Here is a 15,415-nt window from a genome sequence, read left to right as displayed (position 1 = left end):
CATAAACTTTTGAAACCAGTTTTTTACCATTTCAAATGAAACAGACATTGTGAGCAAAACATTTATGGCACAGCTAGAACTGTATTGTACAGCTCACAAGATTTAACAGGCCATCCCTGCCCCAATATAAGATTCCACCTTTTCCCATTGTTTTGACCCAGATTGCAAAACTCAGCTGAACATTAAATTTAGATAGTTTTGCCTTTTTAAAATATCTCCTGGCGGTGTTCCAGATAGCCCCTTAAAATGAGAGATGAGGAGGATGCTGGTATATCGTACAGAGGAAAGAAAATGTGTGGATCTGGTCCTGGGAAAGGGATAAGAATCTACAATGTATTGCAGATCCAGCATTGTGAACTCAGGAAGCAGAAACCACATATTCAAGCTCATTTCTGAAAGTAAGGCTAGGCACTGCTTGAAGAAGAAAAAAATAGTAGGCTCCTTTTATGCGCCGTTGTTTATTTGGACCAGTTTGTGAATCATGACTGCCTATTGAGAGAGAGGGATCCCGAATTTAATCTAAGATGTGGAGAGAACCACTACATCCAACTCCACTATATTTCAAACAGGTTACTTCCAGGTGACTATCAAAATTTAAAACATCCAGCATCAACCACACAATTCCCCCCACCCCCGCTTACACCTTTAGTGCAGAAATGTTCACCAGCTTTCTCATAAGGTGATGTTACAGATCACTCATGGCTCATACCACAAACGGTCAGAAGAGGCAGTAAGCTCAAAGTCAAAACACTGCGCCTGTTCCACATTTTACAGATGGGAGATTGATCAAAAACATGGCTGGTAGAGGGACCTCATCTTTTCCAGACAAACAATCTGCTTTTGTTTAAATGGTGTGTCCTGAAAAGGCATGAAGTACTTTTGTTTCCAATAACAGAACATTTCCTGAATGGCTGAAGGGGGGAGAAGCAAAGAAAAAAAGCCATGTTTCAGGGAACCTATTTTAAACAGAAACTGGCTTAAGGCGGAAGATGCTTCCCTAATCTGCGTGCATAACTGCACTGGAGTTAGCAGAAAACTTGGTAGTACGAATTTTGGAAAGAACATTTAACACCTCCTCCCCTCCCTTCTAGGACACGGTGCTGTTGTTTTCTAAATGGACCCAAAAGAGGCAACTAATGAATCCCTGTAGCAAGACACCAGATTTGCTGTTTCTTCTGATTCATCATAGTTTTAATGTACCATATCAAAGTCTAGGAGAAAAGAAGGACTCCCTACTTTTGTGGCAGGTGCATTAACTCCTTGGTAGGGTTTACGCCTTTGTGTTCTCTCTCTCTCTAAGAAACAGACTATCTTTGAGACTGTTGATACCCTGTTAGAAGCACTTCCCTTCCCTTTTCAACTCACCCATCCAACAGAGATGTTAGCAAAGGGGCTACATCTGCAAACACTGTCACTTGAGAATCAGAAGCACTGTAAACTCTGTAGATGTAAAATACAAATCAGTCATTGTGGCAAAATGGTCTGGGAATGTTTGCAGTGAAGAAAGAACAAAGAACAGAGCAGCATTATTCACTGAAATCTCCAATATTGTGAAACAATTTCTTCAGAAGCACTAAGATCTATGGAAGGGAATTACTCACGCCTACTCTTAAGCTGGTTTAGACACCAGGAAATTAAACAGAGTTGAGCCACAATTCTATTCCAGTAGCTAGATGCAAGGAGTCTAAAGTGTTCTGGACATTGCCAAGGAGGACCTTGTCAAATCCTAGCTATTTCTAGAGACACAGACTAGGCTGTGATATGTTTTCATTCAATCCCCCCCCCATTGTTTTTATTTTAATGTCTGCACACAGAAGCATGTTACTTGGATTCTAGCTTCATTTTTAACATCTGTGCTGTGGTGGCTTTGCTGAGATTTTGGAAGGAATTCTGTGGCTGGGGGCGGGGAGGCCTACAGTTAGGTACCATAGTTATGACCAAGTTGGTAGTTTTGCAAGAATCTAGATGATGTATATGGATCAGTCAGTATTCATCAACACCCGGCTTGCCTTCCATGGTGGGGAAATAAGTGGAATATCATATGGCTGCTTCATATCATATGGTCGCCACACCACACTGGAAATAGACAGGTGTGGATTCAGATTATGGGCCAACACAACGTCAGAGGCTTGCTGCAGAGCTCATGATGAGGTGGGACAAAAGGAATGGGGGAGAAATTTAATTCAGTTTGCATTTCAATGTGAACCTATCTAATGCCACAGTTTCCCGAACAATAAGCAAACCGAAACACAGCCAACTTTATAAATTGGCACTCCATTTGGCAATGGACTTTTGCTGCCAAGAAATGTGTACAAAGGGTAAAGTGTACATGAAATTCATTTACTAACAAAGCTAAAACCAAAAATGCATTTTATTAGGGAAAACTGCTTGGCAAAAATGCATATATCAGGAAAAAGTGCTTACAAAAACGTGCATATTAGGAGAAATGTGTACTAAAATGCTGATGAAAATTCATGAGGATTAAAAAAACCAACCCCTTACAAACAGATGTGGAGAACTGAACTTAATACTGCAAAAATGAGAAACTTGAGAGAAACCTAAACTGACCCATCCCTAAACCCATCCCTAAAGACAAAATGGTAATTTAACACCATGCCATTATTAGGTAGCTGCCCAAGGTAGTAAGACAACATAGTCTTCAAGAGCTGATCTCTGCTAGGAATGCCATGGGTTCAAATGAGTGATTGCCACTTAAAACTCTCAGTAATAAGGCACAGCAGCAGTATGTGTTTTAGGGTTGGTGCAATATTTAATGGGGGCAAGTTTTCCCACAAAACTATTGAGAGTATTCACAGGATAAAACTTTACTTTCTTAAATACCAGTACATTTTCTAAGGGGTTATGCTCGCATGGTGATATGGAACTTGCTTCATTGAGGTTCTGTCTGATGGGTGTTTAAATGGGATGTAATTAGGCACACTAGCTTCATTTTGTGTCAATGAACAATTCAGATCTGCTTTCCTGTTCCAGTTAATGAACGCAAAGCAATCTCAAGCGACTTGCTCGTGCAAAATGACATTGGTCTACCTCCCTCTTCCAGCCACATGCTCTTTAATGTTAATTTGATCCTGAAGATTGAAAGCCGTTTTTAGTTTGTTTCATTATTGTTTTATTTACTATCCACTAATAAAAGTATCTGAAAAAACATAAAATACTGAAAAGCTATATCTTTTTTTCCTGCTGAAATAGAACCAAGCATTTCGACATTTATTAGTTCCACTAAAAAGCTGCTAAAAAAATAGACATTTGAAGTTCATAAGAACCATATGCTCTTCTGCTTATAAGAATAAGCTGCGTGGGGACACTGAAAAACACACTTCCAAGAGCTACATTCTTTGAAAGGATTTACTATTCTAACCTTCATCTTTTTTGGCGGGTGGTGGGGAAGGAACTAAACACACACTGCTGTACATATGGCATGTTCTGTAAAGGTAAAAGGGTAAAAAGGTAAAGGACTCCTGGATGGTTTAGTCCAGTCAAAGGCGACTATGGGGTTGTGGCGCTCATCTCACTTTCAGGCTGAGGGAGCCAGTGTTTGTCCACAGACAGCTTTCCAGGCCATGTGACCAGCATGACTAAACCACTTCTGGAGCAATGGGACATGATGACGAGTGCCAGAGCACATGGAAACATTGTGTAACAATATTTTGAACTGGTAACACAGTCTCCTGTATTAAAATATAAAGAACCGGGTCCTTCATCCATATGAACTGACCAGGGAGGCACTGCCCATGACAGGAATATAAGGCAGCTGGATTTTGGCATAGTAATATTTTTCAGGTGTTATCAGAAAATGGATACTTAGAATGTGTGAAGACATTTATTTACTGGTAAATAGCCCTGGTAAAAAGCCCTAAGAAAGCTGAATAGAAGGACAACTATTTCTAACCCATTAACTGAGGGCAGATACCAAAATATGTGTGTCTTTGGTTGTTATCCCCATGCATCAATCTACAGTGGTACCTTGGGTTACATACGCTTCAGGTTACATACGCTTCAGGTTACAGACTCCGCTAACCCAGAAATAGTACCTCGGGTTAAGAACATTGCTTCAGGATGAGAACAGATATTGGGCTCCGGCGGTGGAGCGGCAGCAGGAGGCCCCATTAGCTAAAATGGTGCTTCAGGTTAAGAACAGTTTCAGGTTAAGAACGGACCTCCGGAACGAATTAAGTACTTAACCCGAGGTACCACTGTATTGGTATTTTAAGCCACACTGTTCCCTAAATACATTTAGATTATCACTGTCCCCTATGTGACTGCAATAGTAATAGCTCCATGGGGAAACATCATGGAGAAACAGCATGTATGTGAAGGGAAACTTCATCTGAGCACCAGATTAACCCTAGTGGCAACAATCTACTTTTCAAATATAGAAGAATAAAACATTTCTTCCTCCAGAGAGAATTCAGAATTTCATTTTGTTTCATAGTTGTAAGTCTTGAGGAAGTAGCAAATGCAAGATGTCTTCAGAACAGTAAGAGTCCCATTATCAACTTGTATTAAAAATCATATATATTTTAGTCAAAGCCACAATGGTTCCCAAGACCACCCACCTTTCATACTGGAATGTCTTGTTTATCAAAGCATGACCGGGACGGTTGCATTTTACAAAGACGGTTTCCTAACAGAAAACAAGGGTGGTAACAATTAAAACATAGACATCATATAAGTCTAAACAAAAAGAAAATGTATGCTTAAAGGTTCACCACAAAGTGGGATGTTTAGACCTTCCAAACAGCAAAAACCACATAGCCATATCCTGCCTTTAATATATGGTTCCTCAATGGCACAGTCTGGAGGGGTGGGAGTGCAGTGAACTGAGCCCTTGGGCTGCCACACACACAGCTGTATGCAGTTGGTCCATCTAGCAGAAATCTAGATAGCAACTAGAGAGATGAATAGATAGCCCAATATCTATACCCATATCCAAAGAATTTGACTCAGGAGGGGGAAGAGGAAGTGACACAAGGCCTTGTATTCTGCTCTTCTTAGTATGCTCTCTCAGCACTCAGAAAGGACAGGGGGTTTCATCCAAACTTTTGGATTTGTGTTGTGGAATCTATCAGTTTAATCCTAAGTAAATGTTTTGAAAGCCAATTATAGAGAAAAGCCTGAAAATACATTTCTACTTGTTGTGGGGATGATAACAACAAGAAACAAGAGCACCCCCTCAAGTAAGAGGCATTGCTGTCGTGGCACTTCTGTGACTTATATTCTATGGAATTAAACATGTTGTCCAGGAAGTATTTGTCCTATTGCTTATATTATATAGCATCTCAGCCAACAGAAGCCGTGCACAGGGGAGTAACTTTAATTGCTGAAAATGGCACAGGAGGGAAGTGTTAAACTCACTTTCCCTATGCTGCTGTAGTTCCAGTCACGATACAGCAGTCCTTGTTTTAACAGAGATGTGACCAGTCCAACTACATTTTTTAATTGTGCAGTATAAGTTTGACTCTAGATTATTATGCTGTGGGTTAGCTGGCTGGCATGTTGAACAAGGTAATCACAGTTGAGTCATCCTGCTGCCACTTGGGCATTGTATTCTTAGAACTTCCATTGAGTCACATTCACACCATACCAGTTAAAGTGCTGAGTTATGTCTCAGTTATGTCTGAGTAAACATGCATGAGATTGCACTGCAAATACCACATGAAAACACACACACGTTTCTGTGACCTCCAGTTTACTATCAGTATGAAACCAGCTCTTTTCCATCCTTGCCACGAACAATGATGCTCTCTCATATGGAATGAGCTAGATCAGTAGACTTCAATCTGCATGACCCACCTTTTACCCAAACAGTAAATCAGTAGTGGATCAGCAGTATGTCCTGACCCACCAGTAGAAGACTCTTCTTCTACACATCTCCTGACCTATTCTGCATATGCCAAGTCAACTTGGTAGACTGCAAACATCCTCTTCCATCCCAAGCTTGATTGACACGATACATTTTGGTTACAGAAAATAATGAGTGCAGTCACACCATCTGCTTCAAGGCTCAGGTGTTGTTGTTTAGTCGTTTAGTCGTGTCCGACTCTTCGTGACCCCATGGACCAGAGAACGCCAGGCACCTCTGTCCTCCACTGCCTCCCGCAGTTTGGTCAAACTCATGCTGGTAGCTTCGAGAACACTATCCAACCATCTCGTCCTCTGTCGTCCCCTTCTCCTTGTGCCCTCCATCTTTCCCAACATCAGGGTCTTTTCCAGGGAGTCTTCTCTTCTCTTCTCTTCTCATGAGGTGGCCAAAGTACTGGAGCCTCAGCTTCATGATCTGTCCTTCCAGTGAGCACTCAGGGCTGATTTCCTTAAGAATGGATAGGTTTGATCTTCTTGCAGTCCATGGGACTCTCAAGAGTCTCCTCCAGCACCATAATTCAAAAGCATCAATTCTTCGGCGATCAGCCTTCTTTATGGCTCAGGTAGGTGGCAATATTAACTACATATGTTAGCTGTTACTAGCAAACCTAGAAGTAGAACTGCAAAGTAAATGTTATGAACTAGAAAAAGTGGAAAGGAAAGCCAAACATCTGCTCTTTTAAACTGATAAAACCAATTTCACATTTCAAACCAATTAGTAAAGCAAGCAGTTGCCATGACAATAACCACACTCTCATACCTCCAATGCCAGTAGCCAAAATCATCCATATGAAAAAGATTCCAAGGCTTTATAAGGACGAAGGAACTCAAAATGGTGAAATGAAATACTGTGCTTTACTTGCAATAAAAACCTAAAACCTTTTTTAGGCCTTGGAACTGAAGTGATAGTTCTCAAGCCAAGATTTACAAGACTCAAAGGGGGCGAAAAAAGAGATCACTTGCCCCTCTAGCAAATTTCAAGGCAAGAATCTCTAAACAAACAGACTTTTTATTTACCACAGTCTTTCGACAGCTTTCAAGCCTCCCCAAATCTGAAGTAATTTTGGTCCAGTGCTGTTGTTTTCAAATTACATTCCATTTGAAATCATGCAGCAATTGCAGTTCTACAAATGCTTGACAAATCCCACTGGAATATACCCAGTCTGATTTCAGCAATAAATCAATGGCCATTACAATGGAGGTAGGTTGGGCTGAAAGGGTGACTTGCCGAAAGTCACTCAATGAATGTCATGGCTAAATGAGGATTTGAACCTAGGTCCAAAATAGTAACCACTATACCAAACCAGCCCTCATCTACATTCTACTGATTCAGATGCAAATGTCATTAGAAGTCCAAATGGTAACTAACAAAGTGCTGGATGTGTCCCAGTGATGCTAGCTTCTGACTCTAACTGAGGAATCTCCTTCCTTAGTCAAGGATTTGCTAGGTATGTATTTGGTGGAGGCTATTAGGGCTGGGAGATGTATCAATACATCATCCAAAATCGGTCCACATTGCGGTAACGGTTTCACAATATTTGACATGGTGGTATATCGCGAATCACAGTTTGTGTGTGTGTGTGTGCGCGCGCTACGTAAAAAAAATGCAATACAGTGGTACCTCCGGTTATTAACTTAATTTGTTCCGGAGGTCCATTCTTAAGCCGTAACATGAGGCGCGCTTTTGCTAATGGCGCCTCCCACTGCTGCCACACGCGACTTCTGCTCACATCCCAGAGCAAAGTTTGCAACAAGGGGAATCTACTTCCGGGTTAGCGGAGTTCGTAACCCACAGCGTTCGCAAGGAGGACAGTACGTAACACGAGGTTCTACTGTATGGGAAAACCGTGAAGCCAGTCATAGCTTCTCTCGAGTTTTGCCATCCCAGTTGCACTCTACTATAAAATAACAGTTGTAACAATATGTTAAAGGTAAGTAAAAATGTAGTTTTAGAACCTTATGTAGTAGCAGTTGCCAGGACACTACCCTGCTCCCCTCTACATAGTTCCATCCATATTAAAGACATTGTGCTATATCAGTATATTGTGATGTTTAGTTGGTGATATATCACAAAGTTGAAAACCAGATATCGCCCTGTCCTACTGTTTGCCTCTACATAGTTCCATCTTATTTCAGACATCGTGATATATTGGTACATTGTGATATATTGTGATGTTTAGTTAGTGATATATCACCATGTTGAAAACCAGACATCGCTCAGCCCTAGAGGCTATCATGTTTTATTTCAGCAGTTGGTCTAGAATCTAGACTCTAGATGAATTGAACTCTGTGAATTAAATCCCAGAACTTTCCGTTTGGTCAGTGTCAAAAGCACATATTCTAAAATGCAATCTTCAAAATCAAGCATTTGCACAGATGATTTTCATATGATAAATAGCAAATTCAGGTGATGAGTGTCATCACTTACACAAAAGGAAGAAAGCAATGATGGGAAAGATTGCAATCTGAAATCCTGTAACAGATGCTGCCAAGTCAGGCAGACAGCACTGGGCTAGGTGGACAGAAGGCCTGAGCAAATATAACACAGCTACATATGTTCATGTGCTCTTTTGCTGCATTTTATATGCTACCATAAAAGGAAAATTGGCTGCACACTTGCATGAAGTGTAAATAATGAAGAGTATCTGACGGAAAGCCCCAATAGTCAAGAAAATTACAGCAAAACCTGAATTTAAAACTCCATCTTAGCTCCATGCCTTTCCAATGTTATTTCTTGCTAATGGGCTTAATTAATACTGGAATGCCATCTGGATTTGCAGCTCAGCTCTCAAGCCCCCCTGCTTTGGTGGACTTAAGCTAGGTTCCCTTTAATGCACTTGAAAGCAAGGCTTGGTAGGCAGCTACATTTTAGACACTGTATTTCTAGCCTTTGGCAAGGCATCAGTGAAGCAACTACAAGTAGTTTAAGGCGGGAAATAACTATTATTATTGGAGCTGAAGTGCCACTGACAAAACTCAGGCATGTGATCTGGTGGGCCAAGCGCTGGATTCGAATGCTGGGAATGCTCACATATCATTGTGTCATCGCAGGTAACCCTCTCAGCCTTGCTCTAGCTGAAAAACTGGAATAAGAATACAGCTGTACCTTGGTTTTCAAACAGCTTAGTTCTCAAAGGTTTTGGCTCCCGAACGCCACAAACCCAGAAGTGACTGTTCCGGTTTGCAAACTATTTTTGGAAGCCAAATGTCTGACGGGGCTTCTGATTGGCTGCAGGAGCTTCCTGCAGCCAATCAAAAACCACACTTTGGTTTCTGAATGTTTTGGAAGTCGGACAGACTTCCAGAACGGATTCCCTTCCACTTCCAAGGTACGACTGTAACCCATTACACTTACACAGATGCACACGCGGAGTTACAGTGAGGGCAAACAAAGCCTTTTGCACATTGATATACTAGAAGAAAATGATTAACAAGGGACGGCCAGAACTCACTTCACAGTGCCAGAAATAACTTCCTAGCCACAGTCACTAAGGAGGCTGTGCAGTGTGATGGAGAAATGGGGAGGGTAACATCAATAGTCCAAGCCTTCAGGATATCAGAGGGGGGGGTGGGGAGTCAGTCATAAAGCGAATGCTGCATGTGAGGATGCAAAGCTCTTGGAAAGTGAAGATATCACGGTCCACTCATTCTTATCCCACAAGGGATAAGCGGTTTACAGCAATAAAAACAGAAAACACAAGCATTAAAAGCCATAGAAACTTAAATATACTCACATCATCAGCTTCACACACCACATTTTCTGAGATGTTTCTCTGCCTTTTTGACAACGAAATATATTAACTTACAAAACATTCAAGAAGAACACAACCAGCAATTTGCATAAACTTTAACATAAACAGCCAATTGCACAAATGCCCAAGAAACCTAGGGGCCGAAGGCCCAATGCTATGCCACAGGTTAGTGGCAAAATGTGTGCCCCTTGCTTCTCCCTGTAGAACCTATGCTGGCCTTCTGGCTAGATGGGAAAGAGTTTTCTGATTATTCTCCTAGGCTTACATTGACTGCTACTCACCCTTGGAGTGAACCTGACAACCAGGAGGCAGAGACACAGTCAGGGCTAGAATAACCACAAAGATAAGCAAAGCTGCAGGAATGGTCTTGAGCTCAGACTGTGACCCCAGGTGTGGAAATTGCCAAATAGTTGTGATACCATGTGCAAACACCACCTTTTCCCGTTCCTTACATAATAAAATTCCCTAGAGTTCTGAATACTGTGACTGCCTCGCCAGAACAGAGGAAAGCAGAGGCCATATGCCTGGTAATAAAATACACAGATGGTATCCAAACAGGAACAGCCACCTTCATTCGCTGCTGCTTCCCCCAGAGACTATCAGGTCCAGCTGTCCTCTGAGGAGAAAGAGAGGACCATCTCCTCTGAGAATGGTGGCATCAGCCGGGCCAGTATGAGTCTCCCTGTCATGATGTGACTTACAAGAAGCAATTCCAGCTAGGCCAAGTGAAGACCCCGCCCGATAAGGTCAACAACTTCCCGCATTATAGTCGCTTCCAGGAAGAGTATTTCTCAGGGGTCAGCAAGGTCTACTTTTGTACTGTAAGCAGTCTCTTCCCGTCCAAGCTAGTCACTATAAGAACCTTGCAACATTAAGAATTTGATGCCGGAGTATGCATGTTTTCCTCTTCCTTCCCCATTCCTTTTTCCTTATGTGCTGTGTCTTTTTAGACAGAGGGCAGGGGCTGTGTTGTTTTTATTGATATGCAAGCCACCCTGAGAGCTTTTCAGGCTGAAGCGTGGGGTATAGATGCTTTTCTCCTGCCACCATCACGTGAAGAGAGACGTTACCCAACCCATTTGGGTCATCAGCAACCGCCTCAGAATTTGCTCACGAAGCTCCTCTACTGTTGGGAGCAGGTATTAGAAAGAAACAAACAGCAAGTGGGGAGGATCTTTGTCAGGACCTTGGTTTGTGGGTTAAAATGGTTTTAAAAACCTTCTATCCCCTCTATGATCCCAATTCTGATCAACGCCCGCCCCCAGCTGCTATTTCCAAATGAAAAATAATAAACATGCAGGCTCAAACTATGGGCAGGAGTCAACTAATTGTTGCGTATGGAAAACAAGGTCCGCTCTCCCCCATCCTTCCCCCCTAAAACTGCTCCAGAAGATGTGGAGGAATGCCCAGGACAGGTTTAGGTGGCACAGGGAGAAGAGGGACAATCCTGTGGTGCCAACGGACCTCGTTCCTCACATGCACACCCCTTAGCACTACACTGAATTCCACCCTCAGCTCTTAACACAGTGTGAGCGCTAGCAACTTGGACAACATGAAAAACAGAGCACTACATGAAGGGAAATGGAAGTGTGAGTGTGCAGCTGTAGCTGTGTGGGCCTACCTGTGTAAGTGCTGGGAGAAAGGGAAGTTTTGCTGAGAAATGTACAGGGAGAGCAGAGAAACACAGGATGCTTAGACCTGTGCTGGAGCACTGACCACTCTGCTTTGCGCTGCAGTTTTGCAGATAAACGTACCGCTATTTGGAGAGCCTCAGAAAAACCATTGTGTTCCTTGGAGCCATAAAAATCCTAGATTACACAGCTCTCCTCTTAGTTGTAATTGCTTTTCAAATTGCAGCAGTATTTTATTCCTCCCCCCTTCCCAAACCTTAGCAAACAGAAATAAATACAACCTTCTTAAACCCAAATACAAGCAAACATAAAGAAACACTTCTTGTGGTTTTCTGGGATTGATTTCCCTACATCAGGGTTGATTACAAAGCAACAGATTATAAAGTAGCAGTATAGGCTTGCTACATCAGCCTATCCATTCTTTTCTTTCAGCCTTCGAGAAGGATGTGACATGGGAAAAGGGTGTCTGAGTTAATGGAACCTGAACAGCAAGACAGTTTGGTGAGCAACGTAAGAAAAACATAAACACTCAATAGTCATTCTGGGTGCCTCCAGACTGTCAATGTTTTGCAGGAGGGATTCAAGTTTGCACAATTAAAGTGTATTAAAGTGCTCTGTCACCCAAGAGATCCACTTTTGAAAAGAATGGGACTTCTTGCAGTTTGGAAAGTGAGAAAGATGTGCATTAAGGTGTGTGAAAGGAAGACATGATTAATGGAAGATGCACAAGCACCCTGTAAGGAAATCAGGATGAATGCGGGATGATTGATCACTGTCATCTAACCAGACCATAAACAAAAGACCAGTTATGATGTAGCTTTCATTTACATCAGGATACATGCTCAACAAGCAGGTCACCTGGAAGAGCCAATAAGGAAGGGGAATTGCCTACTTTCAATATCACTTTTGTGGCTCCATCTTTCATTGTCTGTGTTGATAGTGTACTCACAGATTCATTGGGAAGAAAAGTCCCATTACTTTCTTTAAAGGAAAAAGGATAGCTAGCAGTCTGGAAAGGGCTTTGTTTAGCCCCCAAACTGTTTCCTGGGGCCCCACCATGCCTGGAGTACGGGGAGGATTATGCGAGCAAGCCAGGCAGAAAGCATCTCGGCTTTCTTTTCTGCCCTCACAGCATCTTCCATACTGAGTTATGCACAAGATCTGCCAAGCTCAGAGGATACAAAAGGATGTTTCAGAGGCGCTTCCACCTTCATGAAAGCTAATCAGAAGATAAAGACAAAACGTTGAATCAATGAATGGAGACAGGGGCATGAAACAGGGTCCCCAGTCATGCATGGCATTCCAAGGAAAGGCAAATAAAAGCCCTCTTGCAGCTCTTCCTTGTTCAGCCTGAGGAAGGTTGGGGATGGAGTGGGGAGGGCCACACGTATGGGGATGCTGGGGGCAGGGCTTGAATGTCAGAGCCCAAGCACGTTGTTACCTCCTGTAATCTGAACCCGACAATGGTGATGTCAGAATCCTCCAGATCTAAGAAGCTGGAAGGCTATAAAAGGAGACATGAGTAAAAATCACCCTAATTTCCTCTAACAGAGAATTCAGGTGGTTGAGTGCCAACAGAATTGGAAAAGCAAGAGGGAACCATTAACATGCCTGGATGAGCTCATGAGCACAGAAAAATACAAAACATTTTTAAAAACCAAAAGGGACATGACAACCTCCCCCTCCACCCACCAAAAATCTCCTCAGTCAAAAGAGGATTCATCATGCTCAATGGCTTGCAAGAGCTAAAGAATATTGGATGTTGGTTGAGGAAAAATGGACAACCGGGAGACAGAGGAGTAAACTGGCTTGCTTGATCCCACTACTGCCTTGTAGGAGAGCACATCTGACTGGCTGGAATTCTAAACAGGAACATTCCTGTTAGGGTGTGAGGATGCAATGCAAGTTTGTTGCAGATCCCACTTGTAAAGTGGAAATGTCTTCCAAAGTATGTAAAAATGCAGAATCTAACCAACATTTTCAAATAGAAGGAGAACAATTAGACTGTTTATGATTCAGATTTGTACCCGAGCTTTCAAACACATTATCTGCGTGGCTTACAATAAATATCTAACACTCATAAATTCAGCCAAAAACAGCAACTCTATTAAAGCAACACCCAAATAAAACAGACCAACAAAAGTTTAAAAGCCTAGGAAAATAAAAAGGTCTTTTCCTGGCGCCGGAAAGACATCCGAGTGTCAGTTAACATAACTATATTCATGAAATAAATTACCTGTCTTTTAAGTCTGACTCTCCAGGAGGTGTATCAAATGGTAACAATGGGCGGATCCTGCAATGGACTCTGATATTTCCCCTTAGTTCCTGAGGATGCAACGCAGAAACATAGTCAGCAGTTTTAAAAACTTGTCAATGAAATGGTGTGAATCAGATGCGGTAAGAAAATACAGAAAGTTGTGGTGTTGCTATCTTGCCTCATGACTATTGAAGCTCTGCCTCATTAAATTACCACAGAGAGTGAAAAAGTGTCCAAGTTGGTTTTACCCCGACCAGGATTTTGATGAAAGATGATGGTCTTAATCTCCTTAAGTCTGCCTTTCTTTCCCCATTTTTTTAGCCACTGTAATCTGACTGATGCACTAGTGAAAGTAAATGTTCTTACACAGCACATGAAGTCAAAACATATTTTAAAAGGTTGCAGTTCAGACAACCCAACCGTTTGTTTAAAAAGCCCCACAGTTTGAAGAGGCAGCTGGGAATAAAGGGAAGGCAACAGGCCTTGGAAAGAGCAGACAAGAGAAGCCATGAGCACAGCCTCCCATGCAGATACAGGAACTGATAAAAAGGAACTGGAAAGTCATCTCAAGTTGCACACTGGCAACTCCGATATTTATGTAGATCTTTTGAAAGACATTGCAGACTCAGTTACCAGGACACTTACAATTAAACTGTTATGAAGTACTTTTCTCCTTTGTTTTTCTTTCTGGTATCGCTCGTTTACTTCATGCAAGGACTGCTCAAGTTCAAAGGCTCTGGTCTGAAAGGCTGAAAAGACATTTTCACAAATGTTCACAGAACTGTTAGGCTATTTCCCCCTCAGGCATGGGCCTGAGAGCATCTGCACACTGATGCCTCCAAGCAAGAAGCCATATAAAAATGGAATATGCAAATATTATCACAGAGAGCCTCAAGTCCAGCACTCTCATTTGAGACTTGGTTCTCTGCACTGAAAACATTTGTATGGTCCATGGGTAGAGAAGCTCTGCCATGAGTGCATCACAGTGGTATGCCATAGCTCTACCCAAATTGCACTTTGCTGCTGCTTTGTGCCTTGCTTGGGAGCGTCCAGGGGTATTCAGTCAGCTGCTGCTGGGAACAGAGTGCTGGGCAAGATGGACCTTGAACCGAAGTACCTGGGCAATGTTTATATTAAAGGTAGGGCAGCTGTGGTCCTTCAGATGTCACTGGACTACAACTCCCATCATCCTAGACTACTGGCAATTCTGACTGGGGCAATTGGGAATTTGAGTCTAATGGAAGGCCATACAAAGAGCCCTGCTCAATCCGGCAAAAGGCCCATCTAGCTAGCATCCTGTTCTCACAGCAGCTGGTCATAAGCTGGACATGAATGCAACAGTGCTCTTCTCACTTGTGACAACTTGTGCAACTGGTTTTCAGAGGCCTACTGCCTCTGACAGTGAAGGAAGACCATTGCCATTGTGGCTGGTAGCCATAGACAGTGTTCTCCAGCATCATTTCAAAAACCACAGGCTGCCCAGACCTGTGCTTGTATTTTCATTGCTCAGTTTCCATAGAAACATGCTCCACCTCATCACTACTTTCATTAAATTTTTTTTTCAAATTCCTACTTTTAAAGTTTATACATTTCACTAATTTTACAATCATTTTGGCATTTCAAAACCTGACTTCCTTCCCCCTTCCTGCGGTTCCTTAAATTTGTTTTTAATATCTTCTACATATCCAAATAATAATAATAATAATAATAATAATAATAATAATAATAATTTTTTTTTATATATCTCGCCCTCCCCAGCCGAAGCCGGGCTCAGGGCGGCTAACAACAATAAAACAGTATAAAAGTATAACATAAACAACACTCTAAAATCATTCATTGTAAAATTAATTAATTCAGGCCACTGGCAACCATTGGGCCAGAGCTCCGCGAAG

General features: G+C 42.2%; 1 protein-coding gene across 2 annotated transcripts in view; it reads right to left on the bottom strand.

The window, feature by feature from the left end:
• The window catches only part of KIF25 (kinesin family member 25), a 43,713-nt gene that overhangs the window by 14,664 nt on the left and 13,634 nt on the right, over positions 1-15,415 (bottom strand). For both annotated transcript variants that reach the window (XM_083496502.1, XM_083496501.1), the window contains 5 exons: positions 14,169-14,272; positions 13,503-13,591; positions 9,618-9,660; positions 4,578-4,645; positions 1,366-1,440 (listed from right to left, as the gene is read on the bottom strand). In XM_083496502.1, the coding sequence (XP_083352628.1) occupies positions 1,366-1,440; positions 4,578-4,645; positions 9,618-9,660; positions 13,503-13,591; positions 14,169-14,272 (379 nt within the window). The remainder of the gene's footprint in view (positions 1-1,365; positions 1,441-4,577; positions 4,646-9,617; positions 9,661-13,502; positions 13,592-14,168; positions 14,273-15,415) is intronic.

Source organism: Podarcis liolepis, assembly GCF_965112155.1.
Source record: "Podarcis liolepis genome assembly, chromosome: 3".
Taxonomy (NCBI): Eukaryota; Metazoa; Chordata; class Lepidosauria; order Squamata; family Lacertidae; genus Podarcis; species Podarcis liolepis.
Note: the sequence above shows the minus strand (reverse complement) of the source record. Positions and strands in the feature narration are given on the sequence as shown.